Source organism: Trichechus manatus, unplaced genomic scaffold (assembly GCF_000243295.1).
Source record: "Trichechus manatus latirostris isolate Lorelei unplaced genomic scaffold, TriManLat1.0 scaffold00092, whole genome shotgun sequence".
Classification (NCBI taxonomy): Eukaryota; Metazoa; Chordata; class Mammalia; order Sirenia; family Trichechidae; genus Trichechus; species Trichechus manatus.
Window position 1 is genome coordinate 7798194 of NW_004444028.1, and position 23149 is coordinate 7821342.

At 43.9% G+C, this 23149-nt stretch overlaps 1 protein-coding gene across 2 annotated transcripts in view; it reads left to right on the top strand.

Moving 5' to 3' along the window:
* Nucleotides 1-23149, top strand: part of MCCC1 (methylcrotonyl-CoA carboxylase subunit 1) — a 55435-nt gene that overhangs the window by 29595 nt on the left and 2691 nt on the right. Inside the window, exons 9-18 of one of the 2 annotated variants that reach the window (XM_023736826.1) lie at nt 1959-2040; nt 3231-3358; nt 6799-6982; nt 9650-9759; nt 11088-11304; nt 13071-13157; nt 17522-17571; nt 19532-19669; nt 21341-21448; nt 22522-22635. In XM_023736826.1, coding sequence (XP_023592594.1) covers nt 1959-2040; nt 3231-3358; nt 6799-6982; nt 9650-9759; nt 11088-11304; nt 13071-13157; nt 17522-17571; nt 19532-19669; nt 21341-21448; nt 22522-22635 — 1218 coding nt within the window. The remainder of the gene's footprint in view (nt 1-1958; nt 2041-3230; nt 3359-6798; nt 6983-9649; nt 9760-11087; nt 11305-13070; nt 13158-17521; nt 17572-19531; nt 19670-21340; nt 21449-22521; nt 22636-23149) is intronic. The other variant, XM_004382300.1, reaches the window with a different exon arrangement.

Genomic DNA, 23149 nt, shown 5'->3' on the forward strand with positions numbered 1-23149 from the left:
AGTTTGTTATCTTCGTTTTGTATTCAAAGTTTAATTTCTGTTGCAGACTATATAGTACCGTTTGAAGTAAATGTCAGCAATAGTTTCAGTAATGCCTATTTTCAAGCAGTGATTGCTCAAAAATATATACATGTATATAGAGCACTGTTTTGAATATGTTAAAAGATTTGCTTATTTATTAACATAAATTTTTTTTATGAATGTATTAGCTTGGAATCTCAAGGTTCCCATTATTCCAAGATAATCATTAGGCACTTGACCCAGATCACTTTGTCCTCAACAAACAAAAGCGATCATTGAAAGTTTCACATTGATACATATAATTTTAAATAGACATGTAGGCTTGAAAGCTATTAGGTACAAGGGATGAAGATTTGTAATTATACTAATATCTGCAATTCGTGGAAACTACTAACAACCATTAAACTTTGATGTTGTTGCTGTGTGCTGTCAAGTCCATTTCGACCTATAGTAACCCCACGTGACAGGGTAGAACTGCCCCATAACGTTTTCTAGGATGTAATCTTTACAGCGGCAGATTGTCAGAGCTTTCTCCCGTAGAGCCGCTGGGTGGGTTCAAACCACCAACCTTTCAATTAGCAGCCAGGCACTTAACCATTGTGCCACCAGGGCTCCCTAAACTTTGGTCTAGTGATGGTTGAACTATGGTATAGGACAGTATTTCTTGATAAAATGTATAACATTAGCTTCTTATCCTTATTATCTTCTTAATGCAATTTTGACGTGGAACCAGGGATATCATTGCTGATGTCAGATGGATCGTGCCTGAAAGCGGAGAATACCAGAAAGATGTTTACCTGTGTTTTATTGACTATGCAAAGGCATTCGACTGTGTGGATCATAACAAATTATGGATAACATTGCGAAGAGTGGGAGTTCCAGACACTTAATTGTGCTCATGAGGAACCTGTACATAGACCAAGAAGCAGTCGTTGGAATAGAACAAGGGGATACTGCATGGATTAAGGTCAGGAAAGGTGTGCGTCAGGGTTCCATCCTTTCACCATACCTATTCAATCTGTATGCTGAGCAAATAATCTGAGAAGCTGGACTATATGAAGAAGAACGGGGCATCAGGATTGGAGGAAGACTCATTAACAACCTGCGCTATGCAGATGACACAATCTTGCTTGCTGGAAGCAATGAGGACTTGAAGCACTTACTGATGAAGATCAAAGACCACAGCCTTCAGTATGGATTTTCCCCTGATAAAGAAAACAAAAATTCTCACAACTAGACCAATAAGCAACATCATGATAAATGGAGAAAAGATTGAAGTTGTCAAGGATTTCAGTTTACTTGGATCCACAATCAACACCCATGGAAGCAGCAGTCAGGAAACCAAAAGATGCATTGCATTGGGCAGATCTGCTGCAAAAGACCTCTTTAAAGTGTTGAAAAGCGAAGATTGTCACCTTGAAGACTAAGGTGCACCTGACCCAAGCCGTGATATTTTCAGTGGATCATATGAATGTGAAAGCTGGACAATGAATAAGGAAGAACGAACAAGAATTGACGCCTTTGAATTGTGGTGTTGGCGAAGAATGTTGCATATACCACGGACTGCCAAAAGAAGGAACAAATCTTTCTTGGAAGAAGTACAGTCAGAATGCTCCTTAGAAGCAAGGATGGCGAGACTACATCTTACATACTTTGGACATGTTGTCAAGAGGGATCAGTCCCTGGAGAAGGACATCATGCTTCGTAAAGTACAGGGTCAGCGAAACAGAGGAGGACCCTCAACGAGATGGATTGACACAGTGGCTGCAACAGTGGGCTCAAGCATAGCAACAATTGCGAGCGTGGCGCAGGACCGGGCATTGTTTTGTTCTGTAGTATATAGGGTCACTGTGAGTCGGAACAGACTCGACCGCACCTAACAATAACAACAATTAACAAGGTACTAATAGAGATTTATTGTAAATATTTTTTCATAGCCTGGAATTGAAGCCGAAGTAAGAAGAAAGCTTGGAGAAGCTGCAGTCAGAGCTGCTAAAGCTGTAAATTATGTGGGAGCAGGTATGTGAAGATCTGCTTCTAGTGGGTTTCTTTATTTCTCAGAAGGCCAAAGAAACATGTAGCTCTTAAATCAGTGGCTTTCAAACTTTTGACCAGATCCACAGTAAGAAATACATTTCATATTGAGACCTAGTATATAGGGTTACTGTGAGTCAGAACTGACTCGAAGGCAACTGGTTTGGGTTGTTTTGGTTTAATATATCCCCATAAGTATGTGTGTTTATATACAGATGTATTTCCAACAAAAATCTGATTGAACAGTACTTTAATTATGTGTGATGCTTTTTGATATTTTCCATTTCTATTTTATGTTAAAATGAAATCACTCAATTGATTTTTATGCTCGACTAATGGGTTGTGACACACAGTTTGCCAAACACGTTGAAAAACATACTTGGAACTGACTTTAGGCTAAGTGAAAAAACGCAAAAGAGTCCAGAGTCTACGATTTCGTTTACGTGAGAGTCTAGAAAAGGCAAAGCTATGGTGACAGAAAGCAGAGCAGGCAGGAAGCGTGGCGCCAGGGTTCTGAGGAAGGGGCTGACGACACGGGAGAACGAGGGGACTGTTTGAATGGTGGAGGCGGTGGTGGTCTCGTGACTGTAGACAGTTGTCAAAACCCAGCACACGTGCACTTAAAATGGGTATATTTCATTGTCTGAAATTTTACCTTAATAAAACTGGGGAGTTTTCTCTAGTGCTTTATAGAACGCTGATAGGTAAGACATTAACAGAAGGTTTAGTGGCTAAGAAATCTCTCAGCGGGTCACCAACGAAAGAACTTTTAAGGAAGCTCCCGAGAGCCCACAGTCAGGGGGAAGAAAGTTTTATCTTTTTCGCCACAGGGTTGGAGTGAGCTAGGATGGCTCATGTGAGGCTCCTGGGGCTCTGGTGCACTGAAGCAGTAACACTGGTTCTGCCATGTTCTCACTGCTGCAGCAGCTGAGACAATGCATAACCTAGGCTCACCGTTTGCTCAGAACCCCAAACAAATGTTTGTGTTGCTAAATTCATGCAGCATCCTGTTTTTGACCAAGAGTCATTTGCTGCAACATGGGAGATGTTTCTGAAGTGCAGAATGTTTACCGTTGAACGAAGGCAGCAGGAAAACTTGACATGGTATACCCTGGATGATTTTGATTTGCTGCTGATTGTATACTGCTGATATGTGGCCATGTTTTATCTTGCAGGAACTGTGGAGTTTATCATGGACTCCAAGCACAATTTCTACTTCATGGAGATGAATACGAGGCTGCAAGTAGAGCATCCTGTTACTGAGATGATCACAGGCACTGACTTGGTGGAGTGGCAGCTGAGGGTGAAAGAATATTTTTGCTGTTATAGATCAGTCTTGACAATAGGTTCCCTCTGGCCTCCTAAATGAAGATGTCACTTTGGACAAGGATTTGATTCTTGGTGTTTGTGATGAGGACAGGAAAATGGGAGGTAAACGGTGATGGCTACGTTTGATACTGCGACATTATTGTCACTTTATGGACTGAGCTTCTTAACCTGTCACTTTCTGTTATTTCCCCTTAGGCACGAGGTGAGTGCCACCAGGAGGTCGTGAGACTTGTTCACGAGCACATCATCTCAGTGCCCAAGCCTCAGCTTCTACCGGAGGCCACGTTGCCCTGGGCCAGGCCGTCAGGGATTTTAGAGGCAGGGCAGGTGCTAGCCAAGATGATGTGAGCTAAGGCAGAGTTGGGAATGAAGAGCCAGGGAAATGGTCTAGACCAGTGGTGTGGTCCCCACAGCAGTGCTGGTCCACACGCAGTCACTGTCCTTGGCGAGATAAGTGTAGTCACTCAGAGTAAGCGCTTAGAGACTTTGAAGCATCTGGACATCGCTGTCACGTGTTCACTGTGTTCGATGAAAGTGCAAGCCCACAACCGTCCTTTAGATACTTTAGGAAGCATGGTCTCAGTCAGAGCCCCACAAAGCATATTCCTTCGAATATTAATAGCAATCTGTTTTTAATCTCTTTATTGAAAATGATAGATTTTACCTCAACCTTCTTTTGTTTTAATATTTTAAAAACATTGTCAAAGTAGTATCAATCTATTCTTGGTCTCTGTAGCAGTCTTGGTTCTTTATATATCCTGAATCTAATATTTTTTTTCATGTTATGATGCCAAAATCTTGATTATTTTGATAATTTTGTCTTTTCAGAACTTCTGTGGACTGTAAAATGATCTTCCTTTTGCTGGCTCCTTGGGGATGATTGGTGGTTCTCATTGAGCCCAGAGGTTCTTTGAGCCTCTCCAGCCCTGGGAGCTAAGGAAGACCAGGCCATCAGACTAGTGCTAATGAGTGTCAGGGGAACTGGAGAGAGAGTGCTTGTTTCCAGAATTCAAGGAAAAGGAGGTTGTTTTTTAAGTAATAGTTAAATAGAAGGCGTGGTGGTGCAGTGGTTAAAGGGCTCGGCTGCTAACCGGAAGGTTGGCGCAGTTCAAGCCCACCAACCGCTCCATGGTAGAAAGATGTGGCAGTCTGCTTCCATAAAGATTTACAGCCTTGGGAACCCCATGGGGCAGTTCTGCCCTGTCCTGCAGGGTCACTATGAGTCAGAACCGACTCAATGGCATTGGGTTTGGGTTTTTTTTTTTTTTTGGTAATCAAAAGGGTCTGGAATTTTGATATCAGGGAAGCTCAAAGACTTCTAAGGGTCAAGGTAAGAGAAGGCTTTTGGACGTTAGAGGAAATAGCAGATATTTATTTCTGAAGCGCACGAAGATAAGAGTTTGGCAAGGCTCTCCAGAAAGAGAAACCCATTGCCGTCAAGTCAATTCCGACTCATAGCGACCCTGTAGGACAGAGTAGAACTGCCTCATAAGGTTTCCAAGGCTGTAATCTTTACGGAAGCAGATTGCCACATCTTTCTCCCATAGAGTCGCTGGAGGGTTCTAACCGCCAACCTTTTGGTCAGCAGCTGAGCGCTTAACCACTGCACCATCAGGGCTCCTTCCAGAAAGAGAAGGAGGCTTTGTCATCTGTGGAGGGGTTCTGGAGCTCAGAGGCACAACTGGACCTGGTTTATAGAGTTCAAGGCACTTTGGAGTCTGGCTTTCCCAGCAGAGGTAAAACAAGGGCGTTTGTCATTTGGTGAACAAGAGGTAAGCTCCAGGACCTGTCTCCATGGTCAGAGCCTTCCTGGAACAAGGCTCAATGACGAGAGCATCCAGGATCCAGACTGCAGATGCAGATGGTCAGCAGGGTCCCAGTAAAGCTGGTGAAAATGCCGAAGGTCCTTGAGTTCCAAATAGAGTCAAAGCCTGAAAGAACTCAGATGGCACAGATTTCCAAATTCCTAGGAACGTAGGGGGGCCAGTATTTTCTGGGCTCAATAGAAGCAATTTCAGAGGAAAAGAGACAAGCACCGACCAGCCAACTTGAAATGGGGCTAGATAGAAATAAGATCACATGTTGAAATATGGACGTCTTTTCCCTCTTTTATATTAAAACAAGTAGAATTCTTTATGGAAACATTGAAGAGTATTTCATTATAAAGGATGAGAATGAAGCAATAGCTAGCGCTTGCGTAGTGCTTACTCTGTGCCAGGCACTTTTCTCTGACACTTGCCCAGGTCACGGAGTAGGTAAAGGACAGAATTTGAACCCAGGCAGTATGGCAGCAGAGTCTTTGAACCACCATGCCATAAAGACATTCAGTTTAGGCTCTTTCCCATTCATTCGGAGCCCTGGTGGTGCCGTGATTAAGAGCTTGGCTGCTAACCAAAAAGCTCGGCAGTTGGAATCCACCGGCTGCTCGTTGGAGACCCTTTGGGGCAGTTCTCCTGTGTCCTATAGGGTTGGTATGAGTTGGAATCGACTCAGTAGCCATGGGTTTGGGTTTTTGTGGTCCCATTCATCCCTAGCAGCTGTGGTTCCTGGTCTTCCTTACTGACAGATTCAAGGAGAGGCAGCCCTGACTATCTCTGCCCCCTTTGCGGCGCGTTGTGTCACTGAGTCACTTAGCGTTTGTTGGTGGTGGTTTTTCTGTATCCGTCTTGCCATCTCAGTTGTCATTTTCCCATCTTGGAGAAAAACTTGAAGGAGAGAGTGAAGAGAGAGACGATGTGTCCTCCAATCACCTTTTCCAAGTTGTAGTAGTTGAAAGGAGAGATGTGTTATATTGGTACGTAATAGCCAAAAGACTACTAATTGTAGGAGTGGTAAACAATAGTGATCACCCTTTTAGGATCTGGTGTCATGTGATACATGTAAACATAAAGACATTGGAAACCACCTGCTCCCCTTTCTGCCTTGCTGTCTCGCTCCCTCCCTGACGAGGATCACAGTGTAGATGGCAGAGGCCGCACCACGCCCGTCACTGGGGACGCAGTCCTAAACATCAGCTAATAACTTGTTATCAAAAGATTGATTCAGGAGCTGAGTGCCGGTGTTTAAGTGAAAACTGAGACTTTACGTCCAGTGAAATATTTTGCTCTTGATTATATTCAACAAATGTAGATCTTTGTGTTTATGATTTAGTCATCAGTTCGCCTGCTTTCTCCCTCTAAAAACTAGAAACCCATTGTAATTAATAGGCTCTTCCCAAGCTGCATCTGTTTTTTAATCTATTTTTGTTTTTGCCTAATGCTCAAGTAGGTGGATAAAATAAAATATTTCATTTGGCTCCATTTTAAAGCCCAAATGTATATTTTACATAGAAAAAGGCAAGCTCAGAAATGTACTAAGCCTTGTAACTGCTGTGAGGTGGATTTTCACAGGAAGCACATACTCTTCTGTTACCAGATTGCAGCAGGAGAGAAGATTCCCTTGAGCCAGGAAGAAATAACTCTGCAAGGCCATGCCTTCGAAGCTCGGATATATGCAGAAGACCCTAACAATAACTTCATGCCAGTGGCCGGGCAGATAGTTCATCTCTCTACCCCTCAAACCGACCTTTGCACAAGGATTGAGACTGGAGTACGAGAAGGTAAAGTCAAATAAAATAAAAGGTCTCACTCTCTTTGATTTTTTAAGGCATTATCATTTTTGAGTCTTATCTCGGGGGTTTGTGGAAATGTCCAGCATGCTTTAAAATAAAGGATTTAATTGATTTCTCATTAACCTCTATTTTCCCTTTTGGAATAACACCAAAAAACCTGTTGCTGTTGAGTCAATTCCTACCCATAATGACCCTGTAGGACAGAGTAGAACTGGCCCGTGAGGTTTCCTAGTGGAGTTGAACTGCTGACCTTTTGGTTAGCAGCCGAGCTCTTAACCGCTGTGCCGTCAGGGCTCCCCTTCTGGAATAGTTACTTTTAAAGAATAACTAGTATTTATAAACAATGCACTCTTGTTTTAAATGCAGTGGTACTTGGTCAAAGCAAGTTTATTTGTTTACTTTTCCTAGTTCCAAGTATGTTTAAGGTGACTGACACCTACTGTTCAAGGCACTCTTGACTTTAAGGGACTTAAAGTCAAACTAGAGAATTAAGATGTAAACTTACTATAGGCTAACTAACAAAAGAAATGAATAGCACTACAGGAAAGATCACAGTTAAGCATGTGATTAATAATGGTCGTAACTAACAAATTATGTAGCGCTTACTGTCTTCTAAGTGTTATATGTGGGTTCCTTTACCATCAGAAAGAGCCTTGGTGGTGCACCGGTTAAAGCCCTAGGCCTCTAACCAGAAGGTCGGTGGTTCAAACCCACCAGCTGCTCTGCGGGAAGAAGATGTGGCAATCTGCTTCCTTAAAGATTTTCAGCCTTGGAAACCCCATGGGGCGGTTCTACTCTGTCCTGTAGGGTTGCTATGAGTCGGAATCGACTTGATGGCAATGGGTTTGGTGGGTTTGGGTTAACCCTCAGAACTACCCTATGAGTAGGCATTATTATCATCCCCATTGTATAGATGAGGAAACTGAGGTACAAAGAAGTTAAGTGACTTACCCAAGGTCACCCTTGGAGCCAGAATGTATACCCAGGCAGTCTGGCTCCAAAGGCTATGCTCTGAGCCACCACTGTGTATTGTCATTTTAATTTCCATTGCCAGAGGAGTTTCACAGATGGTGGGTGATGGGATAGAGCAGTGCTCGGGACTAAGAGGCTCTATGTCAGTCTGGTATCATCACAAGTCTCTAAGAGGGAGGCTTGATTGGTGGATAAGATTTGAGTTGGCAGATATAACAGCTTAAGAAAAAGCGAAGAAGCAAAAAGGTTAAAGGGTGTTCGAAGAACTATAAGAAAGTATACATGGCTGGAGAAAAGGTTCAGGAGGGTGAGTAGCTGGAGATGTGGCTGGAGACTTGGTTGAGGGAAAACCATGTTTGGTCTTGAAAGCTAAAATGAGGAATTAGGAATCCTTGATGATAGATTGGCATCATTTTGGGAGCTCTGTCTAAGCCCCATCAAGATTTGGTAGTTTAATAGCAGAAAAGAGAGTACTTGAAGCAGAAAAGGAGGACCTTGTGTGGCAAGCACAGTTTGCAATGTAATTTTATGGCGGTGCTCAAAGGAGAGCAGAGACAGAGCTTTGAGAAGGACTCCCAGCCTCAGGTCTCGCGCTGGGAGGGATAATGGAGTCCAAGAAACTCCCCCAGCTTGCCTCTCTCTGTTCCCGTAGCACCTCGTGCTCTCCTCGGACTTCACCCTTCCTAGACTGTAGTAGTCTTTACTCCTTGTCTCGCTTCCCCGTTAGATTGTCAGATTCTTGAGGGAGAGATGAGGCCTTGCTCAAACCTTAGGCCTGGTAGCTATTCAGTATGTGTTGGTGAGTGAGTGAGTGGAGGAAGGGAAGTATGATCCAACCCCTTAATTTTATGGATGAACCCCTGGGTTCAGAGGTCAGGTGACCTATCTAAATCATGAAAGGGTCCTAGAGTAGTGTTCTTTAGTCTTACAGGATCCCTGGTGGCACACTGCTTAAGAGCTAGGCTGCTAACCAAAAGGTCAGCAGTTGGAATCTACCAGCCACTCCTTGGAAACCCTATGGGGCAGTTCTACTCTATCCTGTAGGGTCACTGTGAGTTGGAATCGACTCAATAGCAATGGGTTTTTTGGTTTTTGGATAGTCTGCCACATCCTTTCGACTTACTTCTAACCAGTGGACCGTGCCCTGGTTCAGATTCTTGTTCCTAGCACTCTAACCATCATGGTGGTGATGGGTACCACTTGTTCAGTAGCTCTGCAGGTATGGCACCTGGTACTTTGTTGCTGGTCCTCCCAGCAACCCTACTAGGCAGAGGAGTCGCTACTTTTGTTTTACCGCTGAGGGAGTGGAGAGAGGGGAGTGCCCAGGGCAGACTGAGCGTGATGTGAGGAGGTAGAGGGAGTTTGCACTGCTTCCTAAATGAGAAAGGAAGGCCTTCAGAGGAAGCTAGTCTGTGTGTGGTTGAATCCTTGTCTTACGGCCTGGTACTCTTAGGTGGCCACACCCTCAGTAGATGGTGGGCAAGTTTTTAAATCCCCTCTGAGCCTGTTTCCTTGTGGATAAAATGGTGATAATGACATCTATCTTGCAGGGGTTTGTTAAGATGAAGTGAGAAAATGTACACAAAACCCCAGCAGAATGTCTTGCTGGTCACGTATGCTCAGGTCACTTTGAGCCCTTTCAGTTCTGACTCTTGAGTGGTTACTGTGGCTTTTCAATTTCAGGAGATGAAGTCTTGGTGCATTATGACCCCATGGTCGCCAAACTGGTCGTGTGGGCCGCCGATCGCCAGGCGGCCTTGACGAAACTGAGGTACAGCCTCCGTCAGTACAACGTGAGTAATCTGGGGTTGTGTCGGCCACCCGGTGCTCTCTGTGTTTCTACAGCCAAGCGCGTCCCTCACGATGGGTCAGTCTTTATCCCTTTGTCACTGCGTACGTGGGGGAATTTGCTATGGGTCAGAGTAGGATTTCAAGGCTTTGGGATTTCACTTAAAAAAGAAATTCTGCAGAAGTAAAGCTGTCAGGGTCAGCGTTATACTTCAGTGAAGTTCCTGTTCACTCTGTGAGCAGGCCAGCTACAGACGTGTAGCCTGCCGTCTGTGTTTTTATTCTGAAGAAGTGAGACGGTTAGGGTCGGCTTCATTCATCTGCTAGAGTTTGGTAGAGTTGGTTGCCCATGAAGTTCCTCGGTGCAGAAGGTCTCACTACCCTGATTCAGCTTCATACGAGGATTTCTTATTAATCGATGACGTTCACATTCTTACACATTCCGATCGTCCTCTGGTCTCTGATTTCAGCCACGTTGGCAGCACGCAGCCGCGTCTCCTCGTCAGGTGCCCACGTGACTGTCCTCAGAGAGCTGCCCAGCCGCCTGTTTACAGTCGGGTCCTTTGCTGTTCTCCAGCCCCGCAGGCAGCGCTGGTTCCTTCACAGCACCTGACGTTACCTTAGAGAGTTACTGCGCGTGTGTTGTCTCCCTCCCTAGAAGGTGAACTCGGAGAGGGCAGGGCTGTCATCTGCTGTGTCCTTCACCGTGTCCCCGCTGCCTAGACCAGGGCGACCCCTAACAGGTGCCGGGTACGTGGCTGTGAAAGGAGTGAATAGATGAGTCGGGACTCGGCTGCTTTTACCTGTGACCCCGTTTATTGGGTGGCCTTCCATTAGTTTTAGGACTTTTTTGTATGTAAAATTTGGATCTTAGTGTTGGAAGGACGTTCCATCCTGTCCACAGGGTCGTGGTTCTGCCTGCTGTTTGCAGTCTCCCTGTTTGTGGGCATGTCCTGCGTGACAGGTCTTCAGTATCTTACAGATGAATCTCATTTATGTTTCATAACATTTGGCGCTTTCTTAACCTGAGTCAGTGAAACGTCTCCACGCCCCCTGCCCTAATGCCGTTTCCTGGGTCTACTTTATCATAATAAAATAGAGTTTTAGGTTTCAAACCCAAATGTGTAGTGATGGTGGGGTGTTATTTTTGTTTCTGTTTTCTCTCCGAGCTTCCCTGTCACCATATGGCACCTCAGTGGGGTTTTTGTGTTTTTCCTGTGAGTTGTTCTTTGTGGAAGGTACTCAGCAGAAAGAGCAGGCACCATACAAACGTTTTTCTGAAGCCGTTGTTTTCCCCACCCGGGAGGGACTGAGAGCTTTATTCTCGTCCTAGATTGTCGGACTACATACCAACATTGACTTCCTGCTCAGCCTCTCTGGCCACCCGGACTTTGAAGCCGGGAATGTGCACACGGACTTCATCCCTCAGCACCACACAGAGCTGTTTCCCGCTCAGAGGGCCACAGCCAAGGAGCTCTTGTGCCAGGCAGCCCTGGGCCTCATCCTCAAGGAGAGAGCTGCAACTGATGCTTTCAGACTTAAGGCGCAAGGTAATGGGTGCCTTTCTCTTTCCTCAGCTTGCCGAGTTTTTGTGAATTCTCCCTGAACATGCTTTTCTCTCTTTATGCCATTTTTGTCCCCCTTTCTTCTCTCAGTGCTTGACACCATCCTCTGCTAATGCGTGTTTTAGTTTGAAGAAGATTCTCCACACATCATGGGTGCCCCCATAAACACTTACTATTAAACATGACCTGACAAATCACCATGGTAGAGATGGGTCTCCTTTCAGCCAAACGCTCGTTCTTCCCCCATTCCGTGCTGATCCTTCCAACTGCTTTTGCTTGCCCCTCCTCATGGCCTACTTTACGGGACCCTCTGTACCCACGGCAGTTTCCTTGGTCCAGGGAACTAGAGATACAGCAATGGAGACCCCAATGCCCCTGAGTTCCCCATGATTTATTGCTACTCTCTTTCCCCAGCTTATGATTGAATTCTTGTCTGCCTAGAGGCCTAGGTACTTCCTGGTGCCAGGGAGCCTGAGCATAGGAAGGAGCACGGCAGGGATTCACCCTGGCCGCCCGATATATGCGTCTCCCCTTCGGAGTCCCCACTCAGTTGTTGCCCAGCCTCTTTCTAACACCTCGGGAAGCTGGAAATGCATTACTTTATACGGTACTTTATTACAGTCTTGGTCCACTCTCTGTTGGAAAGTTCCTCCCCTTAAATTGAGCCAAAACCGAGCTCTCCTGAACTTGCTCCGTAATATCTTCGTCGTTGTTGTTCTTCATTGCCGTTGAGTCACTTCTGACTCATGGTGACCCCGTGTGCAGAGAACTGCTCCACAGGGTTTTCACGGCTGTGACCTTTCAGAAGCAGATCACCAGGCCTGTCTTCCAGGTCGCCGCTGGTGGGTTCGAACCACCAACCTTTCAGCTGGTAGTCGAGCACTTAACCATTTGTGCCCCCCGGGGACTAGTATAATATATTTACTCAGGCTAATTCTGACCTTTGGAGCAAGCAGGAAAAAAAAAATCTAATTCACATTATCTCCTTATTATGTAGGATCTTTATTTTCTAAATTCATTCAATAAAACATTATTGAAAGCTTTAAATGTGCAACTACATTTTTAGGAGATTTGTGCTCTACCCCTGTTTTATCCTCTTACCTTAAATAAAATGTGTCTAAATATGCCCCAGGTTGGTATTCCTGAGCCTGAACTTAGCATTTTTACAGCAGAGTGTGCTCTTGCTCTCACCTTCCTTTTTTTAAATTTATAACTGGCACCGATACGAGTTTCAGAATAAATTACTTCGGTTTAGCTTTGCTATTAAAAAAAAAAGAACAACCAACCTATTGCTGTCGAGTCGATTCCGACTCATAGCGACCCTATAGGCCAGAGCTTTGCTGTAGCGCCTGGATATTGTCCAGGAGAGGATGCACGCTCAGAAGCCTATGGAGCTGACCAGTAACGTGAAAGAGTCAAAGGGGTCTGATGAAAGAAACACAGCAAGCGGTAGAGATTTCGGTGACCGGGATTGCTTTCATCCTTTCAGGAGGGGGCCGCCGGCTAGTGCCTGCCACCAGGGGGTGAGAGCTGAAGCTGCAGATACTCTGATTTTTCAAGAGAAGCTGGGCTTTTTCATATAGACTTTCCTGAGGTGTAAATGAAAGTACCTAAATTTAAAACAAGGAAAAGAACAAAGGAAACATTTCAGCTGCTGATTTAGGACCCGTGTTGTGGGTTTTCTTTTGTAAGTGAGAAATTCAGTAGGCTTGATGGGCGTAAATTTGTTGTTGAATTTTAAATTTTTCTAGATCGATTCTCTCCATTTGCATCTAGCAGTGGAAGAAGACTGAATATCTGTTACACCAGGAACATGACTCTTAGAGATGGGAAAAACAGTAAGTAGTGTTTCGTTTACAGAGAAATATGATTCATAGAAATAGATGACATTTACCTGAAAAAAAGAAAAGGATTTAGCCTGATTATAATCAGTTAATTACATTTTTAAAAATATCTAGCCTAACATTGGAAGGAAATATGCCAAAATAACAGAATTGGTTTTTTTTTTTCTTCTTTACACTTTTTTCTGTATTTTATAAATATTCAAAAAATGTGTCATAAAACATATACAGAAATAAGACTGAAATGAACTATGCCAAAGTATATTTGTGGTTACTGTTGGGTGGTGGGATTTGAGGTGACCTTTTTTCCCATTTCTTTTTACTTTGCTTTGCAATTTTTCTACACTGAGAGTATATTACTTCTAAATAAGAAAAAAAAATCCAAAACTGTCAGAAAGGGAGGAGAACCCGCTGCTCAGGCAGTGCTTCCGGTGGAAGTGGGACGCAAACGAGCTGTCATTTATTGAGTGCCTCGTCAAGTGGAGATTTTTATCTTCACGACACTTTAGGGAAGTGCGGTCACTGCTGTCCCCACTTGCGGATGATGCAACCGAGGTGCAGGAGGTGATGAGTTACTCAAGGCCAAGGGGCGGCAGGACCAGGGCTGACTCCCTCCTCTCTGTCCTTGATTTCCATGCTGTTCCCACCAGTTTTCCAGGTGGAAAATTGATTCTTGACTGCAAACTAATTTGAGTAGGCTCAAGGTAGGGGGTGGTTTATTTTACCTGAAGTCAAAGAGATTGCCGCCTGAGCCAGAAGGCAGCTTGTTAATTAATGGCTGGACCAGTGTGTCAGAGGGACTGGACTCCTGTGACAGAGCAGGACCACCACGTCCCTTCCTCTGCAGGATGGTTCGCATGGCGAGCTGAGTGGGCAGAGTCAGAGCTGGCAGTGCTCGATAACCTCGCACATGAGGTGTCATTAAACTCTGATAGCTCCGCCGTAAAAGCGTGCCAACCAGGGAGAGCAGAATTCTCCTGCCCGCTGATCTGGGCACCCCATCCCTGGATGTCCACTCGATTCTATGTAGCTGTCCGCTTACGTGTTCACAGAGTCTTTCTTTGTAGAAGGAGTCAGGATTTGAACCCATGCTCCAGGGTGTATGTGCTGACCTGACATTGCACCATGCCATACTTCCATTCCTTCCTTCCATAAAATATGTTAAGAGGATGTTGAAGGTGCTGTTGTAGGAGACAAAAGATGTGTAGGGAAAAGAGAAACAAGTCGAATTACTGTATAGAACAAAAAAGAATTTAGAGTTTTCCTGGCTGCGTCTTTATCGTGATCCTACTGGCATTCATGTCAGTTAAATACTTTTTATATGTTATAAATTGAGAGAGAAAACTGATCCCGTGTAATTGGAGGCATCTTCCCCTGGGAGGGATTAAAAATTTGACAGTATAGGGTGGGAAAGTTCATTATACCTTCAGTAGAAAGCTTTTGAAAAAACAGATACGCTGAGTGATATGAAGAAGGGGAAAAAGATGTCTTTGTCCTTGTTTTTTCTCTCAAGGAATGTACCATTTGGCAAAGAGAAACATGTCTGTTGGGAAGAGGGAGACTGTGTGGGTTCAGACCGTGACTCTCCTCTTCTCTGTCACTCTTGGGCAAGTCACTGCTCTCTAAGCATCCAGTGTCCTTGACCATTTATAAATGGGGGTGGGAGTAGTAATGACTTCCTGGGGTCGTTGTGGAAATGAAAGGAGCCAACATGTGGGAAACATGGAGCGAACAGTTAGCGGTCCATGAGTGTCAGCTGTCATCATCGTTATTAAACTATGTCCTCTTAGAATCGTAGAAAAAAAAGCAAAAGTGGATCTATATGTCACATGTTAATTCTTTAAAAGCTGGTTGCATAACAATGTGTATAATGTAGTCCTATTGTTATAAAAGAAAAATATATGTTTCAGTGTGCATTTAAAAAGATCTGAACAGGGATCTAATACCCAGAATATACAAAGAACTCCTACAACTTAACAACAGAAAGACAAACAGCCCCATCAAAAAATGGCAGAGGACTTGAGTAGACATTTCACCAAAGAAGAAATACAGGTGGCCATTAAGCACATGAAAAGATGCTCAACATCATTAATCGCTGGGGAAATGCAAATCAAAACCACATTGAGATATCATTTCACGCCTACTAAAATGGTTATGATTAAAAGAAAGGAAAGCAACAGGTGTTGGTGAAGATGTGGAGAAATTGGAACCCTCATCATTGCTGTTGGTACATCCACTGAGGAAAACAGTTCATCAGTTCCTCAAAAAGCTAAACTTAGAACTACCATATAATCCAGCAATTCCGCTCCTAGGTATATACCCAAAAGGATTGAAAGCAGAACACACTCAGATGCTTGTCCAGCAGTGTTCATTTCAGCACTATTCATGATAGCTGGAAGATGGAAACAACCTAAATGTCTGTCAGCAGATGAATGGATAAACAGAATGTGGTCTATCCATACAATGGGGTATTGCTTGATCATAAAGAGAGATGAAGTCCTGATACATGCTACAGCACAGATGAACCTTGACAACATGCTGAGTAAAATAAGTCAGTCACAAAAGGACAGATATTTTCCCACTTACGTAAGAAATCTAGAATAGACAAGTGTATAGAGACACGGTTTATTAGTAGTTACCAGGGGCAGGCAGGAGAGGGGGGAAGAGGTAGTCATTATATAGGGGACACATAGCTTTCGTTGAGGGTTGTGGGAAAACTTGAAAATACATAATGGTGACAGTTGAACAACATGATGAACATAGTTATTGTCCCTTAATTGTACATGTGAAATAAATTGAAATGGCACGTTTTATCACATATATATTTACCACAATTAGAAAATAAAAAGGTCAAAAAGGATTTACATACTAACGCGCTTCTTGCTAGTTGAGCGAGAAGGTGGGCTTTCATTTTTTGCTTTATATGCTTCAGTGTTTGACTTTTGTGAGCATTTTTACCTTTTGTAATTTAAAAAAAAACAAGAAGTCTTTATCATAAAACAGGGTTGGGGAGAATGACAGTGGTTTAAGAGTTCACAGGAGGGAGAACTCACTCTGCTGAGGCAGACTCTTCCCAAGAACAGTGAGCAGGTTGTGAATGGAACGGCGGGGTGGGGGTTCAGCTGGTGTGGATGGGGACCAGCAACGTAGCCAAGGAGGAGCATGAGTAAAAGGCACAGTGAAGAAGGGAGAGCTAGAGCCATGTATGGGAAAGACTGATTGGTTGGAGCATAGGATCGTAGAGGGAGATGGTGAGAAATAAGGCTGAGAGGTTGGGGCCTTCAGTACCAGGCCAAGTGTCCTGCATGTGATGGGGACATGAGTCAAGCATGGTAGAAAGCTTCAGTTGGAGGGGTTGAGGGAGGAAGCAGGAGGGCCTGGGAGGACCTCGTCAGGCAGTTGGGCTGAGTCGGGGTAGAGCAGTGGAATGTAAAGGAAGAGACGCGTAGGACAGGGGGTCAAAGGGGAGAATTTGGCAGCTCTTTGGTGACTACTGGATGTGGAAGGAAGAGGCAAGAATGACAGTCTTGAAACCTGGATGACCAGGAGAATGGCTGTGCCAGCCATAGCGCTCCCAGGTCAGGAGGGGAAGGTGATTTGTTGGGCCCACCATGCTCATTTTAAGGTGCCCATGGAGCATCCAGCTGGGAATGACTTGGAGTTCTGGAGAGGGAAGGTCAGGGCTATGAACAGATTTGAGCTGACCAACAAAATGATGGTTGAAGTGTTAGGAGTGGATGAAATGACTCCGGCCTGTATCTTTCCCGCAAAGCTTTGGATTTCCATCTCCTAGGATAGTCTTCAAGGGACCCTGGGTGATGCAACCTATTCCATATTCACTGGGAGTAACATGAATAATTTCTTACATTTGTATAGTCTGTCACAGTTGATACAGTACTTTCACATTTATTTAATCATTGTTATTTTCACATGTCCATTTAATGACTCAGGAAATCAAGGCTCAGAGAATTTCAGGGACTAGTCAAGGTCACAAAAGCAGTCATGCCATAGATGGCAGATTTGTGTCTTAAGCTAGATGTTCTCTTTAACCAAGTCATTGTATTTGATATTACAACAATGCAGTTTTTCTTGTCGGGGGAAAAATATCTGAAATACTCTACAACCTTAAAAGATCTAAAACTCCGTTACTAAAAAAGAAAGGTTTGAAATTCACCCTTATTGGAACCTGCCTGACACATGTCAAAACAAGAAGTCTCTGTTGCCAGACAGTTGAGAGATGTTGGGTTCCCTGTGAACAGCTGGTCATCTTTAGGTTGAAAGGGAGATGTTTTGGAATCTCAGTTATTGAGCCAATAAATGTCTTCTAATTGTTGTTTAATTTTTTCCCTTTTTTTGTAAAGATGTAGCCATAGCTGTAACATACAACCATGACGGGTCATACAGCATGCAGGTGAGCTCTTGGTTTTATTATATAGCTCAGACCTAAATCTGATCTCTCTCATGCTAAGTAGCGTATTTTTTTCACTTTCTGGTTTCTCTTAAGCTGTTGATTATTACGACCGTAGCTAGGAGAATGTCTTGTGCTTTTATTTCAGGCCAGTTTGGGGAAATTACCTCATATACAGTTTCTAATTCAGTTTGACTTCTCAATTGGGCTGTGATTCCCTTAAGAATAAAAACTTGGCAAAAGTGATAGTCTTGAATCAGACACCTAACAAGCCCTTAAAGTATGTGTGTGAACTTACATCTAAAGCAGCAGTTCTCAAACATTTTGGTCCCAGGACCCGTTTACACTCTTAAAAATTATTGAGGCCCCCAAGGAGATTTTATTTATGGAAGTTATAAATATTAATATTTACCGTGTTGAAAAATTGAACTGAGAAAACTGTAAAGCATAAGACTATACAATATGCAAGCATGCATTCTGTTAGCCTTCAGCGCAATAACATTATCACATGTCCTGCAGCTTCTGGAAAATTCGATTGTACACGCATGAGAGAATGGGGGTTGAAAGGACAAATAACATCTTAGTATTATTATGAAAATACTTTTCATTTCATGGACCCCTTGAAGGATCTGGGGAGCACTAAAGGATCCACAGATCACACTTTGAGGACTTGTCTAAAATTTTATGATATCCTTCAATTAAAAGATGTTCGTTACACTGGTGAAATGAAATGCTAAAAAGGTTAAAACACAATGTGGGAACTCAACCAAATTCCTATAGTGAGGTACAAACTCAGGGACTAGAATAAATCTTATTGTATATGAGCCAAGAGAGTTGAAATCCTGCAAAATGAGTTTATCGGTGGTATGCTTTACACCACCCAGCACTTTGAGACACATTCATTTTCTTTCTCTGAGATTCAGAAAAACAAATGGAAGTTAGCCTCCTTTAGTGTAAGAGTTTTAGTTGGTGTTGTGCTTCTGGTCCAGGGATCCCTTTCTTGTTCCCTGGTAAATGGTGAAGCCAGGCGCAGACCTGTTCTGTCTGTGCATGGAGCTACATTCGCACGTGTAGAGTGTGCTTTCGTAAAGCTCTGCACGCAGCTGTGCCCAGTCCAACCTTTATGTCCTAAGGATTCCACAAACACTCAGATGGCTGGGTTAGCAGGTTACAAAGAAGAGTAAAATACCCTGTTTAACTTCAAACAGACAAGAACTAGTGTATAAAGACTGCCGTGTGTGACCTGTTACACCGTAGGCTATAGTTGAGAAGATGGCCGCAGGACCTCTATGCTACCATCATGGGAATCGAAATGAAAAAAAAATAGAGAAGACGTGAGAGAATTTTTTTTTTTTGAGTGCATATGCGAGAAAATATTCTTTAAAAGGGAAAGATTTCATGTCCTTTTGTTGGCTTCTCTGGAAGGTTAAGTGTGGAATCTGTTTTTTGGCACTCTCTTTCCTGAAGTGAGAGGACATGTGGTCAGTCTCCAGCTAATGTATTTCTTCACTGAAACCAGTAAATTGCATCTACACATTGGTGAAGAAAAGAAACGCCCTCTAATTCTGTGCTTCTGGCTGTGTCCCGGGAGAACCAAGGTCAACTCTGGAAACTCAGAAATGAGCGCTAGTATGTAATATACTCAACTGAGTGTTGATAATTCTGCCGAATTTTATTTGTACTTTTATTGCTCTTCTTTCTATTTCTTAAATGAACTTTTCTCCAAAACATTATGGTGCTACGGATATATTATGTAACTTTTTTCCTTTTAATTATTTACTGATGTTTCTACGTAGGGTATTGCATTTAGGAATCGTAGGGGAAAGTTTCTATGTGACTTTTATTTTTAATATTTTTACATTTTATGTCTTGAAACTACTAATAGTGAAGAATTGATTCTGATTTTATTAATTCTGTAGAGTTGTGCATTTATTTGAAGCATCTTATTTTTCTGTTTTTTCAGATTGATGATAAAACTTTCCGAGTCCTTGGTGATCTTCATAGTGAGGGAGACTGCACCTACCTGAAATGTTCTGTTGATGGAGTTGCTAGTAAAGCTAAGCTGATTATCCTGGAGAACACCACTTACCTGTTTCCTCAGGTGATGCCTCTTCTCTGTAATGTCACTGTCGGGGCTTGGGACAAGGGCTTCCGCTACAGGAGATTAGAAGGCTCCAGCCTGCTCTGACCACTGCTGCGACCTTTCTTTCTCAGTTTCCCTCTCCCTCTGAGATTCTTTGCCACAGTCCTGCCTTCTCTATTTCTCCATTTGCCCCTTCTGTTCACACAGATTCTCACTGACAGATACGCATCCGTTTTCTTCTTTTAACTCCGTCAGAGTGTCTCCCCTGCCCTGTAGAGGGCATTGGCTCAGAGCTTTGATACCTGACCACTTTTCTGCAACCACCACCCTCCTGACCCTGGGAACCCTGGTGACCTAGGAGGAAGGGACCGCTGGGTGAGGGTCTGAAGCAGGTGTTCCTTGTGAGGAAGGTGGGCAGCAGGAAGGCAGGTGGGGCTAGTGGTGGTCTCCTGGCCGTGAAAAACGTCAAGGCGGGCTTTGTGTGGGTTTGGTTAGGAGGCGTTTCCTAACCATCATTCTCAGTTAGGACCCCGCTCCTCAACGAGTCCTCAGCTTCTGCCCGGGCGGAAGAAGAGTGGATTATAAAGTATACTGTGGCCTCTCTGGGGTCTTCTCACATTCGAGAACTCTCTTACAGATGAGACTGCTTTCTGGTGAGAAGCCTTTAGTATTTCAATAATTAAACTTCTGTATATGGAGTCTAGGATGACCCCACTTCATAAAGAATTTCTTTCCATAGTCAATCATGCAGTATAAAACAAAAACACCAAACCCGTTGCCGTCGAGTCAATTCCAACTCATAGTGACCCTACAGGACAGAGTAGAACTGCCCCTGTAGGGTTTCCAAGGAGCGGCTGGTGGAGTTGAACTGCTGACCTTTTGCTTAGCAGCTGAACTCTTAGCCACTGAGCCACCAGGGCTCCTGAGAGACAGTCTAGTGGAGTGGTAAAGAGCATGGGTTCCGGAATGAAGCTGCATTAGAACAAATCCAGGCCCTGCTGTTTATCAGCCGCGTGACCTTGGGCATGTTAAACTCTGCTTCGGCTCCCCCATCTGTAAACTGGAACAGTAACAGTCCCTCCTGCTAGAGTTGTTGTGATGGTTTAATGACATGGTCAGTATAAGTGTTAAGAATAATTCCTGCCGCAAACTAAGCACTTGGTAAATGATCGCTGCGGTGTTGTTACTAATACCATGATAGTGAGGACGCTGCTAAATATGGCTTCTAGCAGTGGGCTGCCTGTTACATACAGCTGTACACATCATTTCCTCTCCTGCCCTCTGAGGCATGTTCACTGTTAACTCCTTTACGGTGAGAAACCAAGACTGAGACGGGGTTATAATCTGCTCAAGGTCACAAAGCTAGATTAGAACCCTGGTGGCACACATGGTTAATGCATTCGGCTGCTGACTGAAAGGTTGGAGATTCAAGTCTGCCCAGAGGCACCTCAGAAGAAAAGCCTGGCCATCTACTTCCAAACAAATCAACCATTGAAAACCCTTTGGAGCATAGTTCTACCCTGACAGACATGAGCTCGCCATGAGTTGGAATCAACAACAACTGTTTTTTTAGTTGTTGTTGTTTAATATTTAACAGATTGTTGGAAGGCAATCATTCCCCTCAGCCATATCAGTAAAAATTCAGTGAGAAGATCTTGATTCCATTGTAGGTGTGTTTTCTGTTTACAGGAAGGAAGTGTTCAGATTGACTTTCCAGTACCCAAATACATGTCCTCAGTGAGTGCTGAGGGAACTCAAGGAGGCACCGTAGCTCCTATGACTGGAATTATTGAAAAGGTAATCACATGACGTGTAACAAGATACCCAATAAGGGTTAATGTCTTTGTTGAACTTTGTCATATATATCCTTTTTTCCTCCCTAAATCTTGCTTATGGGTAAGCATCCATTTCAAGAAAAAAGGAAAATCTATTATAGATTCAATTTCTGTATTACAGTCTTCAGTGAAAATACCACTTCACCTAATTTATGATAAAGACTGCTGTTTTTGAAGGTGGGAATTTCCATCAAGTTGACAAATAATCCAAACTGTCTTTTTATGTTTAAAATGTAGCATTCACCTACCATTATCCAAAAAGGCTGGTTTTTAATTTTAAATTTAATAGCAAATGATTTTATCATAAAATGATATTTTCTGTAATGTACATAATTGCATCTGTGTTAAAATGAAATTTGAAAGGCCTGTATTGGTAAAGAACAGCATGATTTTGTTGGGGACGCCATATATTTTCAGAGTTGAGATCCATACTGACGTGATTTCAGATGGTGATAGATCACCTTTTATATACTTGAATATAGTAGAATCCCCTCAAATGCATTTAAGTCATAAAAATCCAAACATATATTCTTGGTACCAAAACGGGGGGGGTACTATTTAAATAATGTGGGTGGCATCACCCAGTATTTCCCTCTGGGAATATTTGCCCCATAGGGGGACGGGGTAGGAGGCCTGGATCTGCCTTTAACTCATGCGATCTCGTTCCCACAGACCTCTCCTAGGACAGGCGTCTGCTACACGGGGTACCGGTCTTAGGTTTAAAGAGGCACATTTTGCCCATGACTGGCCCCTAACCCCGGACTCTTGTTGCATCCGGCTCTGCTAGAGCATCACCCAGCATTGGGTGATTTACGGGCTCTCAGGGGTACCTCCGACTTGTCACGGTCTTGGCAGCACGTACCCTGACTTTAGAACCAATTCTGCTACGGGACGTAAGAGTTTCAGAAATTCCCTCGTGACTGTGTTAGCCAGTGAGACAGTAAGACTATCCGAACGTAAGCTCGTTTATTTGTGAAAAGGAAAATGGAGACGTTTTTCTGGGGTTGCCGATAAGTTTAATTCTCTCATGTGAAGACTGTCTACACATTTACTGCTTGGGGCCCTGAAGACTTGAAACACTGTCCTACACAGCACAGAACTAGAGACCAGTCAAGAGTCTCATCCCTCCACCCTGCCTGTAAACCGAAGGTAAAAAAACCGAACCCGTTCCCGTCGAGTTGATTCTGACTCATAGCGACCCTGTGGGACAAGGCAGAGCTGCCCCTCAGGGCTCCCATGGGGGTCCCTGCCTGTAGTGAAGACATTTAAGCGTATTACTCCTTCCTGGTGGTGGTAGGAGCCCTGGTGGCACAGAGGTTAAGAGCTCAGCTGCCATCCAAAAGGCGGGAAGTTTGACTCCACCAGCCACTCCTTGGAAACCCTATGGAGCCATTCTGCTCTGTCCTGTAGGGTCACTATGAGTCGGAATTGACTCGGTGGCAACAGATTTGGTTTGGTGTTTTCAGTCTGTTGGTGGTGTATCCTGACTGTATTTTCGTGAAGAATCAAAAGGCTCCCGAGATATCTAAAGCAGATTCACCTGACTCGAGCAAACTTGGATGGTTTGGGGGTGGGAACGGGAGCTGAGCGGTGCCCCCCGCCGACAGCAGTGCCAGCAGATTCATCTGATTCAAGCAAACTTAGATGGTTTGGGGGTGGGAAC